The sequence below is a fragment of the Dipodomys merriami genome, unplaced genomic scaffold, assembly GCF_024711535.1.
Source record: "Dipodomys merriami isolate MVZ:Mamm:240054 unplaced genomic scaffold, mDipMer1.0.p SCAF_116, whole genome shotgun sequence".
Lineage (NCBI taxonomy): Eukaryota > Metazoa > Chordata > Mammalia > Rodentia > Heteromyidae > Dipodomys > Dipodomys merriami.
Window position 1 is genome coordinate 2,171,968 of NW_027202449.1, and position 19,606 is coordinate 2,191,573.

Sequence of the window (19,606 nt, forward strand, 5' to 3'; positions counted from 1 at the left end):
CAGAGTGACAGGGATCTGCAGCGCCCACATTGTTGTTGCCACCAACGGAATAACTGGCTGGTTAACCCGGCCTGTGTAAAGCAGCACCACGCCGTGAGGTCTGACAGCCTGTGACCCCCGCTGCCTCAGGACTCATTTTTCTTCTTAAATGCACCTGTAAGTGGACGTTCCTTGGACCCGAATCAGTACCCTGTGGGTAGGAACGCCACAGCATCCCCCTCAGCGTCCCCCTCCTCTGGACCAGCCCCAGCGCACACACACACACCTGAAAGTCAGAGGAACTTGGGTGCAAACCCCTGATCTAGTCTGTTGGTGCTGTGTGACCCTGGGCCCAGCGCTGTGTGATCTCTGTGCCTCCTTTTTCTCCGTGAGTCTGGAGTGACCCAACCGAGCGCAGTAACACAGGGACACACCCGCGTGGACACGGTCAAGAAGCACCCGGCGTGAGCTCAGGACTTCATCCCTTGGAACTCCTGGTCTCTCATCTACGTTGAGTTTGCTCCAGTTCAAACGAATGTCCTTCAATAATTAATTTATCTTCCTACTTTAATCTTCAAAGCCCCTGCGGCCTTCGCAAGGTGGCGTGGCTGGAAGCAATTAGATGCTCGCTGGAGGTGCTGGCGGCCAGGGCCTCAGTTCACCTCTGGGAGCCGGGGCTGGAGGGAGGCAGGTGTCTGAATGACAGAAGCGGCTGGGCACCGGGGTCCGGGAGCTTGGCGCGGGCCTGGGGCTCCTCCACCCATCCGCCTCCTGGCAACACCTGAACTGGGGCCCAGAGGCCAGCCCGCTTGCCTGGCACCAACACTCAGTCCCCTGGGCCACCGGGACAGATCCTGGCCGAGGACACCGCCCCCTCCTGGTGGCTGGCTGTGGTGGGGGCCACGGGCTGTGCCAGCAGCCAGAGCTACCTTGTCTCTGGCTCTCTGTTCTCTGCCTGGCTGTCTCTGAAGCCTTAACCTCCGACCACTGAGTCTGGAAATATCGCAGGCTCTGGCATACGCCGTGACTCCTTGTTGAGATGTGTGTGTGTGTGTGTGTGTTCAGAGATCTTTACATACACACACATTTTGTTGTGTGGGACTGACCGCCCTGTCCTCTCCCTTCAATTGCCCCGGCTGTAATTCCTACCCGCAGGCTGGGAGCAGAGGTGGGCGTTCGGGGGGTGATGAGGCTTCAAGGGTGGAACACTGGGACTGGAGTTAGTGCCCTTGAAAATGGCCCCAAGAGTTCTCCCTCAGTCCCTGTCCACCAGAGCAAGAAGTCGGTAACTGGCAGCCGGGAAACAATCCTCCCCCCACCTCAGCCGTGTGCCCCCTGCACTCACACCTCCGCCCCCGGAGCTGTCTACCTGCCTGCCACCCGAGCTGTGGCACTTCGTTACACAAACACACGCGGATGGGACTCATGTTCATCCCAGGAAGCACGGGAGACGGTTTGGGGCAGAATAACTGAACTGCAGCAAAGCATGACCTCTGTTTTCTCCTTGCTGGTGATTATTTTTAGGGAGCCAGCATTCGAATCTGTACTGAGATGTAATTTTTTTAAGCCAAATGAGATGATGGTGTGCACCCGGGGCGTGCTTTCCCGCGCCAGCGGCCTCCACCTTCTCCTCCTGTGAGATTTCATCTCACCGAGGCCAGTGAGTGACCTTGGCGCGGACCTCCCCAGAATGCCTCTCGGCCCATTGGCCCAACCCAGATCTAACTGTGACATGGGGTTTTGATAACTCAAGATTCGAGACGCCACTTGGGGTGGCAGAAAGAGCACCAGGAAGAGCCCCCTGACCTTTTTGCCAGCCCTGTGGCGTGCCCACCCCATGCCAGCTGTGCCAGCTGCAGGGGGCACCTTCTGGCTCCAGCCAGACAGCAGCTTTTGCAGCGGAGTCGGGCCTGGGCCGCTCTGCGGGGACCTGAACCTGACAGCCTCGTCCTGACAGACGGCCCACCCTGCGGGGCCCCGGGGCCCCCCAGCCGCTTCCCCACGGCCAGGTCTGCCGCAGACTCTGTCCGTACCGCCCCATGTCCCCATTTCTCCTGCCAACTGAGCTCGCTAGGAAGGGAGTTAGGTACAAAAGCCAATGTTTCTCCTGCCAGCAGAGCACGTCAGACAAATTATTTCCTTTTCCAATAACAAATATTTTTTGTGTTCCAGTCAGAGCAAAATAATAAAGCTGTTGCTTTTTTTTTTTTCTTAAAGCTCAGTTCTTCTATCGCCTCGCTCGGCTTCTCCATGTGGCCTGGCGAGGCTGTGGCCTTGGAGACACTGCGGGGAGAGGCGCTGTCTGCAATTTCTCCATCTTCCCGAAGACCGAAATGAGTCCTAGGCAGACAGTTCCGAAAGTGTGTGAAAGCCACTTACGAGTGCTTCCCTCAGGACCTAGGCCTTGTGGTCCTGGCAAAGCCGATGTGGGCACACGGCCAGTCCACACCCGGATGCAGGTGCCAGGGCCGGGAGCAACTCAAGACCACCATGCGCCTTCAACGCCATCCTACAGGACCAGCCCCACAGCGGCTGCCGAGCCCCACGCACAGGCTCTGAGTGCCCGCCGCCTCCTGGCTGTCCCCTCTCCCCCCAGGACCTGTCACCCGCCCTTCTCACAGGTGGGGAAGCAGCTTGAGCATCTAAGGTTCCTACCCAAGCTCGAAAAGCCTGGCCCTGGAAGATGGATTTCACCATGAGGCTGAGCCGGGTCCTGCCGCTGATCACCAGGCCAAGCTTGAGCTTTGTAGAGAAAAGAAAAGTGTGTGCAGGAGAAACAAACAAAAATCAGTGACTCATGCCTGTCATCCTGGCTACTCAGGAGGCTGAGATCTGAGGATCGTGGTTCAACGCCACCCCGGGCGGGAAAGTCCGTGAGACTGTTTATCTCTTATCTCCAATTAACCACTGGAAAACCAGAAGTGGCACTGTGGTTTGAAGTGGTAGAGTGCTTGCCTTGAGAGAGAGCTCAAGGACAGTGCCCAGACCCTAGGTTCAAGCCCCACGACTGACAACAACAACAAAACACACATACCCACACACACACACACAACACAGAAAGACAAAAAATCATGGTGCGATCTGTGGCCGTCTCTTACATAGCACAGCACAAACGTCCTCTCAGACCAGTAGATGTGTTTTGGGTTGTGTTATTATTGTTGTGTTGCTGTTGCTGCTGCTGTTATCTTTAAGTAGTTGTGCAAAGGGGGTTCAGTGCCACAAGGCGGGTTAAGAGTGCTGCATCCATGTCTCCATCACCCCTGCCTCCATCGCTCCCCAACTTTCTCAGTCCCGCCCACACGCCGCAGGGCTTCGGTTTGAGTTCTCTGGACCCGTTCTGATTGGAAGAAGAAATCAAGGCCCCGCCCGGAGTCACCGCACCCCTCCCCCCCCCCGGGCTCCTTGACTTTGGGACTCCAGGGTCCGATGAGGAATAGTTTCCGGCAACTGCCGCCGCTCTTACCTTTGTGACAGTCCTGAAACCTGTCCCCTAAGGAGGGACGGCTCAGCTCCACGGCCACTCCCATCACAGCCCGATGGTGGCTGTACGCACAGCTCCACCGCAAGATGCAGGGCTCACGGTGGCTGGCGGCGCCCCCTGGTGACAAAGCACCCCATGGAGGCGCTCCTGCAAGTGCCACCAGGGTGGGAGGCTCAAGCCCTGGGGGGCGTGGCTTCCTCACTCCCCAGATGGCCAGGCACCGGGGCTGCCCGGGGTGGACACAGCAATCCTGTACATGCAGCCTCAGAGCTGAGCTGCACAAGACCCAGGTACTAGATGGCGGGCGGGGCAGGGGCAGTCCTGGCGAGGCAGGTGTGTTCTACTTGAGTCTTGCCTCCAGCCCCCGTTTGCATGCTCCAGGTGTGCAGCCCGGGCTGCGATCCTCCTGTGTGTGCTTCTCCACGCCGCTGGAGGTGACAGGTGCACCCCACACACCCAGCCACGGCTTGAGATGGAGTCTCACGAATTTTTTTCATCTCAAACCCTGACCTTCGATCTCTGCACAGGGCTTAGTTGTTTCGTCGCTGTTGTTGCTTCCCAGGCGACGTCAGCGTGCTTGGACATGGAGCCGCACAGTTCCTGTGCCCGCTGCTGTTGTGGTGAGAGTCCCCCGCATCTCACAAGGTCCGCAGTCCATCGTGGGGTGTGTGTGTGTCCTGGGACTTGAACTCAAGGCTTGCGCACTGTCCCTTAGCTTTTTCACTCAAGGCTGGCACTCTGCCACTTGAGCCACAGCTCTATTTCTGGCTTTTGGGGGGTTCCTTGAAGCTAAGAGTCTCAGGGACTTTCCTGCCCGGGCTGGCTTTGACGCACGATCCTCCGATCTCAGCCTCCTGAGTAGCTGGGATGGCAGGTGTGAGCCCCACCAGGTCTTGGTCCCTGCCCCGTCTCTGTCCTCCCTCCTGGCTCTAGTTACTCCATGGCATGCTCTCAGGCCATGCCAGTGCCGTCCCGTGAGCAGCAGTGTGGTTCTCCAGCCTTCCTCCCTTGGCTGACCTGTCCGTCCATCGGCCAGCTCCCTACTAGGTGCTGACCAGGATGTGGGTGGGCCGCACCGAAGCAGGAGAAGCAGGCCTGGGGGCTCAGGTGTCGCTCCCCCGCCCCCCACCCCCATCCCCGGCCAGGCCCCTCAGCTCTTTCTGATGAGCCCTATGGTTTCCCAGTGCAGTTTGGACTCTGAGATCCTCCAGCCAGCTTCAGCCAGCTTCTCTGTGCCCACCACATTTCTTCATCCACGCTGCCAGGCCACCTCCAGGAAGCTGGCTGTGACTACCCCCCTCCCCCCAGACCCTGGCCCTAAGACCTTCATACCAGACCCTGTCCTGATCATTGACAGCCTAACTCACTCAGCCGCTAAGCAGCAAGGGTGACCTTGAGCAGGGCCCTGGGCCTGGCGTGGAACAGTCACGAAGGTCACCTGCCCTCAGAGGCCGTCGGCTAAGTGTGGGGTACAGCGAGCACCTCCGTTCCCAGCCTCTGCCACTTCGCCATCCTGCCCGAGGAGGACACAGGCCCAGAGAGGTGATGAGGCTCGCCAAGGACACACAGCACAGGGCACTGCGGGCCCTGCCCAGCCCATGCCCATCTTCCTCCCCAACAAGGCCGAGCCCCAACAATTCACACCGACGCCCCTGACCCTGGCATTGCCATCTTTTTTGTTAATAGATAAGAAAATTGCATCTTTGAGGCATAAAGCCACCCGCCCAAGGTCGCGCACCTTCTCTAGTGGGTGCCAAGCCCTGGGGTGGTGCGAATCCCCAGCTCTCACCATCCGTCCCCCCCACCCCCAGCTCAGAGCTGAGCTTCTCCGCCCCAGCCTATCCCAGGCCTGGCCGGTCACAGCCGCTCAGTCCCTCTGCAGTCCTAGCCTGAGCCTCCCCCCCCCCCGCACCCCCCTTCCCCGCTGCTCCCTGAGGAGCTGCCAGCCTGCCCGGGCACAGGACGCTGCAGCTGGCCCGGCCCGGGCTGCCCTCACCCCTCCCGAGCCGGGCGCAGGGGAGGGAGACGCTCTCGGCCTCTCCCGGTGCTGCAGAGCTGCCCGGAGGCTGCCTGGCGGCTGGACGGAGCGCGCTCGCTGGATGGAGCACTCTCGAGAGCCTCCAGCCTCCCCCCCCCACCCCGCTGCCCCCCAGGGACGCAGCCTGGCCGCTGACACTGTCCACAGGACCACGGGCCTCGGGACCCTCTGCAAGCCCCGCCCCGCGCCCCTGGCTCCTGCACAGTGGCGGGAGGGAGACGCGGAATGAATGGACTTCTCAGCTCCCGAGGAGGCCGGGGCAGAAAGGCTGGAAACTGACTGCCAGGAGCTGCCCCGAGGGGCCAACTCCCCGCTGCCGCAGCTCACCCCTTCTCCTGGCCCCGACCCCGGCTCCCCTCCAGCAGCAGACAGACGCTGGGCACAGGTTTCCTGAGACTAGAGGTGGGTTCAACTTCAGGAGAAGTTTCTGGCTGTGTGTGTGTGTGTGTGTGACTGTGTTGGGTGAGCCCCTTTTCTGTGAGCCTGAAGCTTTGCTGTCAGCTGTTGGGGGGAGCAGGAGGCTGCAGAATTAGAGCTGGGGTTCTGGGAAGGAGGAGATGTCCGTCTGGGGCGGATTGGCACTTGCTGTGTGACCTTGGACAAATCACTGCGGCTCTCTGGGTCTCGGTGTTTGCCCTGGGGAGATTGGCCAGCCTGGAGCCGGCTCCGTGCTCTCTGCAGCCTCCAGGCGTCTCCTTGTGAGGTCCTGCATGCAGAGCAGCAGCGCACCGCACCGCGTGGGAAACGCAACGGCTGTGATTTAGTCCTCACCCCCCCATCCCCTGAATCCCGCCCGCCCTGACTCGGAGGTTCCCCTCCCTGTCCGCCTCCCGCGCTGCCGCCAGCTTTCCTTCTGGTAGGAGAGGCGGTTTGGAGCCGGCTCTGGCTGCCGTGAATCGCGTAGAAATCGTTGCTGAGGGTGAGAGCTATTGTGGAGGTGATCCTGTAAATACCTTGTAAATTTAAAAAAGGGGGTTCCACCTGCGATCCTAAACCGAGCGCCCCAAATAGCCTGAAACGAAGGTGCGTTAGAGGCCTGCTTCCATGTGCAGATTAAAAAGAGCAAGGCCCAGAGGGGGAGAGTGACCTGCTCAAGGTCACACAGCAAGGGGCGCTGAAAATCCAAGGTGCCCTCACCTTCCAGGCCTAGGCCCTCCCTCTGGAGAAGCAGAGCCGAGGGGTGAGGCCATCTTGGGGCTCCTCCGGGCAGCGTCGCGGGCCCCATCTCCTGACCCTGCCATGGGCCTCCTTCCCTGAGCCTCACTCTAAGTCGGGGCTTGCCAAACCGCAGGCACGGTGTTTGCCCATCCTGTGCCTCAGTTTCCCTGTCTATAAAGTAGAGCGCATCCTGCCTGCCCCATGGGGTGGAGGGGGGCTAACGCGGGGGGCTGCCTCAGGCACAGCAGAGCGCTTCGCCCCCTCGGTGCCTGCGCCGTGGCACTGCGCCCCTCGGGGCGCGGGAGCGAGCACAGCACCCGGGCGGCCATGCCACCCCTGTGGGGGCCGGCGTGGCCCCTCGCAGCGGACACAGCCTCCGCCCTCCACGCTGCCGGGGGGCTGGCACCGTGTCAGGTCAGAGGTGGAGGCCACCCAGCCTGGAAGGCCGCCCCCTCCCCCGCCTTGTCCAGCCTGAGCCCCTCCGGGTGGTTCCGTGGGCACATAGTAGCTGCTCAATAAACGTGAGCGCCCGCCACGGTTTCAGGACGGCGCGGGTCTGTGTGGCCGGCTGGGAGGTGCCAGGAAGATGACTGCCCTCCACCCTCCTCCTCTTCCTCTTCCTCTTCTCTCTCAGCCGACCTGAAGCCCCCGCCCCACCCCCAGGACATCGTCCGCCATGCCCGTCCCCCCTGCAGACCAGAGTTTGCACCTTGGACATCCTCACTTGGGCGCCTGCAGCCCCCTGACCCCGGTCAGGCCGGGTCCGCCTGAGGCCCCGCCGGCCAAGGGCCTGTACTACCGCCGGGCGCGAAGGGTGAGCCCTCCCGACGCCGCCGCGCCGGCGGCCGACCCGCAGCAGGAGATGCTGGTGAACGTGGGCGGCTGCCGGTACCGCCTGGCGTGCAGCGCGCTCGACGCCTTCCCGCTCAGCCGCCTGGGCCGGCTCCGGCTGTGCCGCAGCCGCGAGGAGATCGGCCGGCTCTGCGATGACTACGACCACCGCAGCCGCGAGTTCTTCTTCGACAGGAACCCCAGGGCGTTCGGCGCCATCGCCAGCTTCCTGGCGGCCGGGAAGCTGGTGCTGCTGCGGGAGATGTGCGCCCTGTCCTTCCGGGAGGAGCTGAGCTACTGGGGCATCGAGGAGGGCCACCTGCAGCGCTGCTGCCTGCGCCAGCTGCTGGCCAGGCTGGACGAGGCCGCCGAGCTGCGCCGGGAGGAGGCCCTGGAGCGGCAGCGCGACGCCCGCGGCCCCGCCGCCCGCCCCTCGCGCCGCGCGCGCTGCATGCACCGGCTGCGCGAGATGGTGGAGAACCCGCGGTCCGGGCTGCCCGGCAAGGTCTTCGCCTGCCTCTCCATCCTCTTCGTGGCTACCACGGCGGTCAGCCTGTGCGTCAGCACCATGCCCGACCTCAGAGCCGAGGAGGACAAGGTGAGTGGCCTCCGGGCGGGGACCCCGAGAGAGTGGGCGCGCGCAGGCCAAAGGAAGAGCCTCACGCTCGCAGACACGCGCTCCACCGCTCAGCCAGGATCCCGGCCGGCGCGTTCACTTTGCGTGCCGTGAAGTGGGGTTGGCTTTTATCTAGGCTAGCCTTGGATTGCGATCCCCTAAGGATGCCTCCTGTGCAGCCGAGACCCCAGAGACGCACAAGCCGGAAATGGCGCTTCTCAAAGTACTAAAATAGGAATGTTATCCCATGTGAACTGCCTGCAGTTCTAGACCAGCCCATTCATAAACGATCACTGTGTGCGTGCGCACATGTGCGTGCATGTGTGCAGGTACCAAGGCTCGAACTCACAGCCTACCTACTGTCCTTAAGCTGTTTGCTCAAGGCTGACACTTAACCACTTGAGCCACAGCTCCATTTCTGGCTTTTTGCTAGTTGTGTCACAGAATTTTCTGCCCAGGCTGGCTTCAGACTGGGGTCCTCCTCCTGAGTAGTTAGGATTATAGGTGTGAGCCTGGTGTGTGTGTGTGTGTGTGTGTGTGTGTGTGTGTGTGTGTGTGTGTGTGTGTGTGTGTGTGTTGCTGTTTTTTGACAAAGGAGCCCATAAGGGCAAAGTGACCAGCCTTTGAAAGCCATTTGTGCCCCTCGCTTAAACAGAATCCATCGATATGGAGAAAGGATCCGCCCACAGCTGGCCTCGGCGGGCTGGGAGGGTCTCTGCGACCACAGGTCGTCACATTACCTCTCTGAGCCTAGCTTCCTCCTTGCTAGAATGGGTGACGCTTTTTTAAAAAGCTGTGACATTGACCTGCAGGCCCGAGCAGCTACTGAGCTCACATCCCAACCAGCATCCCTCATCCTAGCTCCATTTTCAGATGGAGAAACTGAGGCGTGGGACATTTGTAAGGACACCACGATCTGGAGTATACAGAGGACCAAGGACTTTTGAAAATGACAGAGGCAGGGGCCTGGGCCTCGCTTCGGGGCTGGCAGCCCGGGACAGCCGAACCCTGATGGGGCCAAGGAGGGGGCGGCCACAGCTCTGGGGCTAGCGGGGGACGTCTGTTCTGTGCAGAGACACCCGTAGAATCCGGGGTGGAGAGGGCCTGCTCCCCTGTGGGGCGGTAACCCAGACAGCGAGAGAGCGAGCGAGTGGGGGGGCGGTTCTTTCAGGACTGTGTCCTGCCATTTGCATAAAAAAGCTGCTCTGTCCCGCAGTGCAGCACACACGCCGGGCTTCACATCTGCCCCCAGGGGATGGTCAGCTGGCCGCCAAGCTGGCCAGCTGCTGTGGGGACAGCTGAGGGCTGGGTCAGGCAGGGGCCTGGATGACATTGGCCCAGATGAGTGAAGGTCACGGGCATTCCCGGCACAGAGACCACAGACCCGCAGAGGCCGAGACTCCCTGAGGACTGGCAGGCCCCCAGGCTCCCCCTTCACGGGCTGGCGCCCCGGATTGTAAATTAAGGGGAACGGGACAGCCAAGCTGGGAAACTGCCATGTTCTGAGTCTCCTCGGCCCCCGGGGGGCACAGAGTCACCTCCTGGACGCTAAGAGGCTGCGGGGGGGGGGGGGGTGGTCTCGATTTCCCCTGGGGGGCACCTGGGCTGTCTTGTGAGGCTGGGCTGTGAGGACCAGGAAGGATCCTGGACACCTTGCCGGGAACAAGGCCCCCGCGCCCCAGACACAGCTGCTGTCCCCAACCTGAGCTTCCACTCGGGCTGGGCCTCAGGGGTCCTGACCAGGCACTGTGGCTCCCGGCAGTCCTGTGAGCTCTGCGCCTTGGAGCAAGTGGACCCACTCGTGCTAACCCGGCCCCCTGGTGATCTAGAACATTCCCTCACCCGAATGACGCTTAGGGCTCTTTCGCACCCGTCCCACCACCACACCCAGGGCGGCCATTTTGAAGGCTGGTGCCCCGTCCACGCGCGCACCTGTGCGTGGAAAGCCCCGTGTTCCTCTCCGCTCCACGCACGTAGGACACCCCGCTACCACCGGCAAGGCCCACCGGCAGGAAGGCCAGCCTCACCCCGCCTTCGAGGAGCTCCCAGATCTGGAATGTTCCGTGACCAAATCCAGAAAGGTGGGGTGGGACCACTAGGCTGGTGAGGTGGCCTCCCTGTAAAACACCAGACGCCTCCTCCGAGAGGGCGTGGCCCATCGCCCCTCCTCCTCCAAGGGGGCGTGGCCCATCGCCCCTCCTCCTCCGAGAGGGCGTGGCCCATCGCCCCTCCTCCTCCGAGAGGGGGCGTGGCTCATCGCCCCTCCTCCTCCGAGAGGGCGTGGCCCATCGCCCCTCCTCCGAGAGGGGGCGTGGCCCATCGCCCCTCCTCCGAGAGGGGGCGTGGCCCATCGCCCCTCCTCCTCCGAGAGGGGGCGTGGCCCATCGCCCCTCCTCCTCCGAGAGGGGGCGTGGCCCATCGCCCCTCCTCCGAGAGGGGGCGTGGCCCATCGCCCCTCCTCCTCCGAGAGGGGGCGTGGCCCATCGCCCCTCCTCCTCCGAGGGGGGCGTGGCCCATCGCCCCTCCTCCTCCGAGAGGGGGCGTGGCCCATCGCCCCTCCTCCAAGAGGGGGCGTGGCCCATCACCCCTCCTCCGAGGGGGCGTGGCCCATCGCCCCTCCTCCTCCCAGGGGGGAACGTGGCCCATCGCCCCTCCTCCTCCTCCGAGAGGGGGCGTGGCCCATCGCCCCTCCTCCTCCGAGAGGGGGCGTGGCCCATCGCCCCTCCTCCTCCGAGAGGGGGCGTGGCCCATTGCCCCTCCTCCTCCGAGAGGGGGATGTGGCTCATCGCCCCTCCTCCAAGAGGGGGCGTGGCCCATCGCCCCTCCTCCGAGAGGGGGCGTGGCCCATCGCCCCTCCTCCTCCAAGGGGGGGATGTGGCTCATCGCCCCTCCTCCTCCGAGGGGGGGCGTGGCCCATCGCCCCTCCTCCGAGAGGGGGCGTGGCCCATCGCCCCTCCTCCTCCGAGGGGGGGATGTGGCTCATTGCCCCTCCTGGGGGGGGTACGTGGCCCATCGCCCCTCCTCCTCCGAGGGGGGGACGTGGCCCATCGCCCCTCCTCCTCCCAGGGGGGAACGTGGCCCATCGCCCCTCCTCCTCCCAGGGGGGAACGTGGCCCATCGCCCCTCCTCCTCCGAGAGGGGGCGTGGCCCATCGCCCCTCCTCCTCCAAGGGGGGGATGTGGCTCATCGCCCCTCCTCCGAGGGGGGGCGTGGCCCATCGCCCCTCCTCCTCCCAGGGGGGAACGTGGCCCATCGCCCCTCCTCCTCCCAGGGGGGAACGTGGCCCATCGCCCCTCCTCCTCCGAGGGGGGGGATGTGGCCCATGGCCCCTCCTCCTCCGAGGGGGGGATGTGGCTCATCGCCCCTCCTCCGAGGGGGGGGACGTGGCCCATGGCCCCTCCTCCGAGAGAGGGGGGACATGGCCCATCGCCCCTCCTCCTCCGAGGGGGCGATGTGGCTCATCGCCCCTCCTCCGAGGGGGGGGACGTGGCCCATCGCCCCTCCTCCTCTGAGAGGGGGATGTGGCTCATCATCGCCCCTCCTCCTCCGAGGGGGGGATGTGGCTCATGGCCCCTCCTCCTTTGTCTTTTCGTCTTCAACATCCGCTGGGCTAGAGAATCTTTCCTAGGCCGAAATCCCTACGCCCCCTGCCCAGTGTGGCTGAGGCAGTGCCGCCCTCCAGGACGGATGCCCACCCCCCAGCACAGATGCCCACCCTCCAGGACGGATGCCCACCCTCCAGCACAGATGCCCACCCCCCAGGACAGATGCCCACCCCCCAGGACAGATGCCCACCCTCCAGGACGGATGCCCACCCTCCAGCACAGATGCCCACCCTCCAGGACGGATGCCCACCCTCCAGGACGGATGCCCACCCTCCAGCACAGATGCCCACCCCCCAGGACAGATGCCCACCCCCCAGGACGGATGCCCACCCCCCAGGACGGATGCCCACGCTCCAGCACAGATGCCCACCCTCCAGGACGGATGCCCACCCCCCAGGACGGATGCCCACCCCCCAGGACGGATGCCCACCCCCCAGCACAGATGCCCACCCTCCAGGACGGATGCCCACCCTCCAGCACAGATGCCCACCCTCCAGGACGGATGCCCACCCCCCAGGACGGATGCCCACCCCCCAGGACGGATGCCCACCCCCAGGACAGATGCCCACCCTCCAGGACGGATGCCCACCCCCCAGGACAGATGCCCACCCTCCAGGACGGATGCCCACCCTCCAGGACAGACGCCTGCAGGCTGTTTCGGATGCAGAGCAGCGTGGGGTTCAGGTGGAGTGACTCGGCAAAGCCAGCTTGGTGCAGTGCAGGGGGGCCCAGCGAGGGGGACAGGGTGCGTGGCCTGGAGAGGCAAATGGCAGCCAGGAGGCGGAGGCCGAGCCTGCCGGGCCTGCCGAGCCTCAGAGTCACCTTCCTGCGCTCTTGGCCGGCCACTTGGAAAGACTCTTAAGCAGAAGAGACCTCCCCCTGGAGGCCAGCGTGGGAAGAGGCTCCACAGGGAGCAGGAGGCTGGGCCTGGACTTGCCAAGCTCGGCAGGGTGGGGGTGGGAGGGAGCCCTGGTAGGCTCCTTCCTGCCCCACCTGCACCCGTTCCTGGTTTGTGGTGGGATCTGGACACTGAACAAGCCGTGAGGTGGGGTGAGACCAGGGCACAATGTCTGCTTTGTGGGCTCAATCTCCCCCACTAGACACAGAAGCACAGAGGGGCCCCGGGGACCTCATCCGAGTCACACAGCAAGTTGGCGGTTGGACTGGGGAATCAGGAGCTAAAACTCCTGAGCCCTCCCAGATCCTGAAGCAAATTTGCAACAGAGCTCCATGAGAATGTCCTCACCTTCCTGTGTGATCACACACACAGACACACACACACACACACACGCACGTACACACACACACACGCACACACACCGATGGCCAGGTGTGCTGCCAGGAACAGTATTCTAATAACTGCTTTGTAGACATGACTTCCTTCCACTCAAACAGCCCCCTTGGGGCAAAGCAACGAACATCCAGAGGGGAGCCCTGATTGCTCCAGGGAGTGGAAGAGCTGGGATTTGAACCTGGGCCCCAAGCAATCTGAGTTGTCTCTCCGCACAGCAGCTTTGGGACCTCGGGGGGGAGCAGAGAGGCTGCCGGGCTGGGCTGACCAGCAGGGTGAGGAGGGACCAGCACTGCTCCTCACAAAGGCCACGCACAGGCCCGTGGCTGAGCTGGGCCCACGCACTGGCTTTTTCCACTTCAGAGCATTTTCTTCCACAGAAAACCTGCAACTGTCAACATTTTAGGTTTCGCATAAGTAGTCATTCGTCCACTCGTGTGTGTGTGTGTGTGTGTGTGCGTGTGCACATGTGCATGCGTGCACATATGTATATAACACCTATAATATCTATAGCCAATTCCTCAATCCTGGCTCCATACTAGAATCATCTATCTTTGGGGAAATTCTACTGCTCATGCTTAAGGGTCTCCAGGATCCCTCCTGGGCATGAAGACTTCTCCAAGCCTGAGCGTGACATATGTAAGGCTAAGGTCGCTCTAGAAGTGTAACAGGCTCTTTAGTCATCTGGTTATCTCAGTAAAATGTAGATTCTGAGGCCAGGTACGATAGCTCACACCTGTAATCCCAGCTTTTCAGGAGGCAGAAATCAGGAAGACTGGGAGATGTGTTTCAAGAATTGAAGTGCCAGTCTAGCAAGCACAAGGTCCTGGGTTCAAACCCCACTACCACAAAAAAAAAAAAAAACCCAAACAACAAAAACGTTGATTTCTCTTTCTCATGAACCAGTTCTCCGAGTGAAGAGATCTGAGTACCCATGTCTTGACACCCCCAATTTCTCCACCTTTGTGTTCCCTTCTCCCCCTGGGACATGGATCCAATCTGCCTGCTTGGAGCCTGGTCAGGAGCAGGCTCACCTGTGCTCTCCGTGAGACCTCAGACATTCCTGCACACCTGTTTGCAGGAGAGGCTGGGAATTGGGGTGAGGGCTCCCGGGCAGCTGGCCCCCTAGACAGCCAGGTTAAACAGGAGGGCCCGGGGCAGCTCTGCCCACAACACAGGCCCACGCACCCAGGCTCTCGTTCCCTCCCATTTCCCTGCACCTGCCTCTTCCTGTTCTCTGTCCCAGGGCGAATGTTCTCACAAGTGCTACTACATCTTCGTGGTGGAGACCATCTGCGTGGCCTGGTTCTCCCTGGAGTTCTGCCTGAGATTCGTCCAGGCCCCGGACAAGTGCCAGTTCTTCCGCGGGCCGCTGAACATCATCGACATCCTGGCCATCTCGCCGTACTACGTGTCGCTGGCCGTGTCCGAGGAGGCCGGGGAAGAGGCCCGGGAGAGGCCGAGCGCTGCCGGCTCCTACCTGGAGAAGGTGGGGCTGGTGCTGCGCGTGCTGCGGGCGCTGCGCATCCTCTACGTCATGCGCCTGGCGCGCCACTCGCTGGGGCTGCAGACGCTGGGCCTCACTGTGCGCCGCTGCGCGCGCGAGCTCGGCCTGCTGCTGCTCTTCCTCGGCGTGGCCGTCACCCTCTTCTCACCCCTGGTCTACGTGGCCGAGAACGAATCCGGGCGGGTCCTGGAGTTCACCAGCATCCCCGCCTCCTATTGGTGGGCCATCATCTCCATGACCACGGTGGGCTATGGGGACATGGTCCCCCGCAGCGTGCCGGGCCAGATGGTGGCCCTCAGCAGCATCCTGAGCGGAATTCTCATCATGGCCTTCCCGGCCACGTCCATCTTCCACACCTTCTCCCACTCCTACCTGGAGCTCAAAAAGGAGCAGGAGCGGCTCCAGGCTCGTCTCTGCCGCTTCCAGAACACGGCTGGCTCGGGCAGCGAGCGCAAGCTCCTCGCCGACGGGGACGACCCCATCCTCCAGGACACGGCCTCCCCCGCCACCTACGTGTAACTCCACCGCCAGCCGCCGCCTAGCCGCGCCCCAGCCCCCGGCCTGCACCCCAGGGAGCATCTCCCAAAGGAAGAAGGGGACAGAGCCAAAGAGGTCCTCCGTCTGTGCAATCCTTGGCATCCTTGGCCCTCACGGCATCCACTCCCTTCCTCCGCTCCCTGCTGGCCCCCCAACACACGCAGCTCCCCCAGAGGGCTCAGTCTCCCTGCCACGCTTTGCCCCAGCTCCCCTCCACACAGCCCGTGGAGTGCCACCCCTCACCCTCAGAGCCTGTGTCCTGGCCACCTCACCACTGGGAACTGGGGGTGCCACCCTCCCCTCAGGAGTCCACGGGGAGCTCACCACCATCCTCGGCGTTGCCCATTACCGCTGTTCCCCCAGATCTGGAGCAAGCTCTTGGCAAGGAGGGCAGAGCTGATCTCTGCAGCAAATCCCAGGCTGGGGGCTGGGAGGGGCGGGGTCTCGAGCCTGGGCCTGGACAGGAGACACTGACAGGGTAGTCGGTGCCCTTGGTGCTGAACTCCACGTAGCCAGCCGTGGCTGGCTGGAGGTTCCACCTTGTCCCAGGTGTTGGGGGACTGGTCCACCAATTCGGGGAGCTCAGCCAGCCAACTCAGCGAGGCCGCCTCGGACCCAGCACACCCTCCGGGCAGCAACAGAGCAGCCTTCTGTCTGCTCCTTACCGGCTGCCCAGGCCAGAGCCCTGCTTCGGAGCACCCCAACCGTGCATGTGGGTGTACTCGGGCCTGACTGCCGGGACGAGACAGCCCACGCCCAGACTAGCGAGAACGAGCAATGGACTCTGAACCGTCAGGGCCCAAGGGCCTGGGGGGGGGTGGCCTCGTCCTCCCCCTCCTCCAGACAACCATCCCCAGGAGTCGGTGGGGACGCCCCTAGCCTTTCATTATGCCCTGTGAGGCGTGGGTCTGCTGCAGGAAGGGCCTGGCGGAGTCCCGTGGACATTTGGCTGTGCAATGGGGCATTTCAGCAGCCACGAATCTTCTAATTTTTTCTCTTAGGCAAAATATTGAAAGGCCAAAGCCTCCCACTTCCTGTCTGCTGGGTGCTGGGCCGTGTGGGTGGGACCGGGGCTTCTCATCCGTGAACTCTCACTGCTGCAGACTCGGGCTGGATCTGTGGTTCTCTGTCTGGGGTCCCAGAGACCCCTTTGGTGGGCTGCTGGGGGTGAAGACCAGCCCAGCAGACGGAGCTCTGCGTCCCGCTCACTGGTCAAGGAGGATGGCTAGAAGAATGTACAATTGCCAGACCTCTCCCCTCCCGCTCAGTGCCTGGCCGCAGCGGGCCGGGCCCGGGGAGTCATCAGAGGAGAAGCCGTGGCGGGCCTGGGGCCCGCAGGAGCCTCCCTCACATCTGCCCTCTCTTCTGAGCGAAGCCTGGCTTGCGCTGCGGGAGTCCCTGGCGTTCACATCACTCTCCGCCACAGCCATGCCGTGCTGTGACCGCCTCCCACCCCGCCATTCCACCGCCCTAAGTGCACCAAGACCCAAAGGAACGCTCAGCATCAATATTGGATGAACTCAGCGGCATTACACGGTTCCACCGACCCTCCACACACACCCGTGGAAGTTCTCTACTAAATGAGAGGTGGAAAATTGAGATTGATTGCTCACATGTGGGGCCTCTTTAAATGCTCTAATCCCCCCCTTCCTGTGAATATCCCAGGAGGCGGGTCTAAACTGTCTTGGTCTAGCCTTGCCTGCAGCATCTTGCCCGTGATTGGATGGAGTGGGAGTGACCAGCAAGTTGCTAGGTAGCTTCTTCATCCCCATTGGCTGACAGGAGCCTTGTGGTTCCCACAGTTATGCCCTCTGGGGCCACCTAAGCGTGGCTGTAGAATGTGCCCAGGTGCAGGACCTGTGCTGGCCAACCCAGACCACCTGTGTGTACAGGGGAGCGGGTCTCCCCTGCAGGTCTGCCCCTCGGCATGTCCGTCTCTCCACATGTGCCTGCAAGGGACCTTCCTTTGCCCTTTCCCAGTGCCAGCGGGCTTCACTCATTCTTACAGCTATAAGGACTCAAAGGTCACGGGTCCCACCTGCCCATTTTCCCTGTCTGAATGAGAAGGCGCAGGACAGGGCGTGATTTAGCCAGGGACACAGAGGCAAGCCAGGGACACAGCCAGGGACAGCAAAGCCAGGATGCAGCCCCAGCCCAGGACCCCCAGCTCTGACCTACCTGTTCTCTGCCCAGTGCCAGCCTCTAGCCAGCATTTGGCATCCATCCACCGGGCGGTTCAGCGGCAACGTCTCATTAAAAGTAAGACAAAAGGAGCCCGGCCTGGGACGCAGGCTCGGGCAACCCGAGCTCAAATCCCCCCTCCCACCGCCTCCGGAGCTCCGCTGAGTGGCGGTGAGCAGATGAAGACCGGAGACCTCGAGAGGCTCTGGGTCCCTTGCTCCTGCCTGGCTGAGCTTTCAGAGCCCCCCGTGTGCCCCGAGAAAACCATTAAACATACTAAGAAGCGTGTTGTGGCTCGTCTGGTGTGTCCAGCGCGTCCAGCCAGGAGGCTGCTGGGTTGACTTTGGGGATTTAGCAAGAGGCAGGACGCCTCCCAGCAAGAGGCCAAGTGGGACCAAGGATAGGTAGTCTCTCTCTGTCTCTGTCTCTCTGTCTCTCTCTGTCTGTCTCTGTCTCTCTCTTACTCTGTCACTATCTGTAATTCTCCTAGATTCCATATCTCTGTTTCTTTTTTCGGGGGGGGGGTCCGGTCATGGGGCCTGAACTCTGGGCCTGGGCACTGTCCCTCAGCTCTTCAGCTCAAGGCTAGCGCTCTACCACTTGAGCCACAGCACCACTTCCGGCTTTTTTCTTTTTGCTTATGTGGTGCTGAGGAATCGAACCCAGGGCCTCATGCATACAAGGCAAGCACTCTACCACTGGGCCATCTTCCCAGCCCCTACAACTACATTTGCATGGCATGCCCAGAATCAGCAAATCCATGGGAGAACGTAGCTGAGTGGCTGTCGAGGGGTGGGGGGGGGGGGAAGAGGCTGCTAATGAGCACCGGGTTCCTTGGGGGGTGACACAAATGTAGAATTCGATACCAATGATGATGGTGCAACTCTGCGAATGCACCGCAAAGACTGCAGTGTGCACCTTTTAAAGGCTGACTTCTCTGGCAAGTGAATTCTCAGTAACGAGAGGAGGAGATGGAAAGGCGGAAGAGCAGGGGCAAGGATGCAGTCTTGGTGGGCCTGGGCTGGGTCCTCAGCTTGGGGAGTGGAGTCATAGGGCTTAGCTTTGGGCTTCCCTGGCGAGGCCAGGCCACAGTCACAGCGGGCAGGCCAGACAGCAGCTGGCGGGGTCCTCTAAGCTGCCGTGGGGACTGGGCTGCACAGGACACGTCCTGGACTCCGCCAAGCTCAGCCACATTAGTAGATTTCCAACAGCTCGAGTTGTTTATTATTTTCCTTTTTATTCATGTGCGTGTGCCAGGGTCTCACTGTAACATAGCCCAGGCTGGCCTCAAATTTGGGATCCTCCTGCCTCAGCCCCCGAGGACTGGAATCACAGATGTGCACCTTGCACTTCAAAAGCCCACCAGCCCGAAGGAGCCGAACCCGTGAATGCACACAGAAAACTGGCACACGGGTATTTACAGCAGCCTTATTCATCGTCATCTGTGGAGAGGCGGGTATCCTGCAGCCGAGCGTGGAAAGCGAAGGTGCTCTGTCCAGGCAATGGGGGTGGGGGTGGGTTGCAGAAGGAGGGCCCCAGAACCAGCAAGGCTCCAAGGAGGCCTCCAGAGCAGAGGAGGCCGCTTGGGCCTACAGAGAATGAAAAAGAATCCCAGGACACGGGTGGCAGAGAGCACAAAGGTGTATTGGTAAATCAAAGAGAGAGCAGGCACCCCAACAAGGCCTGGGGAAAGCCATGATGGGGAAAGTGGGTGAGGGGCTCCTCAGGAAGAACCGACCGCTCCCCCTGCAGGGAAATGAGCTCTCAGGTTCCAGGTCTGTCCTGGTCCCAAACCTCAAAGCCGTGCTCTGCCCTTCCCTAGACCTGACAGCACAGTGGTTTTCAAGGTCGTTGGGCTCTTCCAGGGTGGTAGCTGTCTGCTCTGCTCCCCACAGGTAGGGGCCAGGGGCTGGAGAGACAGCTCAGCCCGCGAGTTCCACCTGCACCCATCAGCGAACCCCCAGCATTGTCAAGGCACATGCCACCTCCAACACCCCACACACCCCCTCCCCAGTACCTTAGTGGTGATGGGACACTGAGCAAAAGAGCCCACAGCTTTGGTTCCCATCCTGCCCTGTCCCCTAGAAGCTCTGAGGGTGTCCAGGTCAGGGGGTGGACTGAGCCCGGTCTCCTGTCAGGAGTGAGGATCGGCCCGGCTGACCTGCCACTGTGGAAGCAAGGCTCTGCACTCCAAGGGTGAAACAGCGCAGAACCCCAGGGGCACTCGCAGAGCCAGGGCCTCTCCACAGCCGGGCCCGGGCCCATGCTCCACTTCCTCTCCACCCACAGCTGCTCTGGACAGTCTTTGCAGTGACCTTGGGGTCTCCTGTGGCAGGCGTCAGAGCTTTATTGCCTGCATGCCTGAAGGATTCTCCCTGGCAC

The 19,606-nt window shown here is 62.1% G+C and overlaps 1 protein-coding gene across 1 annotated transcript; it reads left to right on the top strand.

Annotated features, from left to right (window-relative positions):
* The first annotated feature begins 5,675 nt into the window (after window positions 1-5,675).
* LOC138822866 (voltage-gated potassium channel regulatory subunit KCNG4-like) lies at window positions 5,676-17,512 on the top strand. The gene is made up of 3 exons (XM_070015827.1): window positions 5,676-5,900; window positions 7,291-8,085; window positions 14,246-17,512. Exons 2-3 carry the CDS (start codon window positions 7,333-7,335, stop codon window positions 15,023-15,025), a joined length of 1,533 nt encoding a protein of 510 aa, XP_069871928.1. The 5' UTR covers window positions 5,676-5,900; window positions 7,291-7,332; the 3' UTR covers window positions 15,026-17,512.
* Window positions 17,513-19,606: the final 2,094 nt, after the last annotated feature.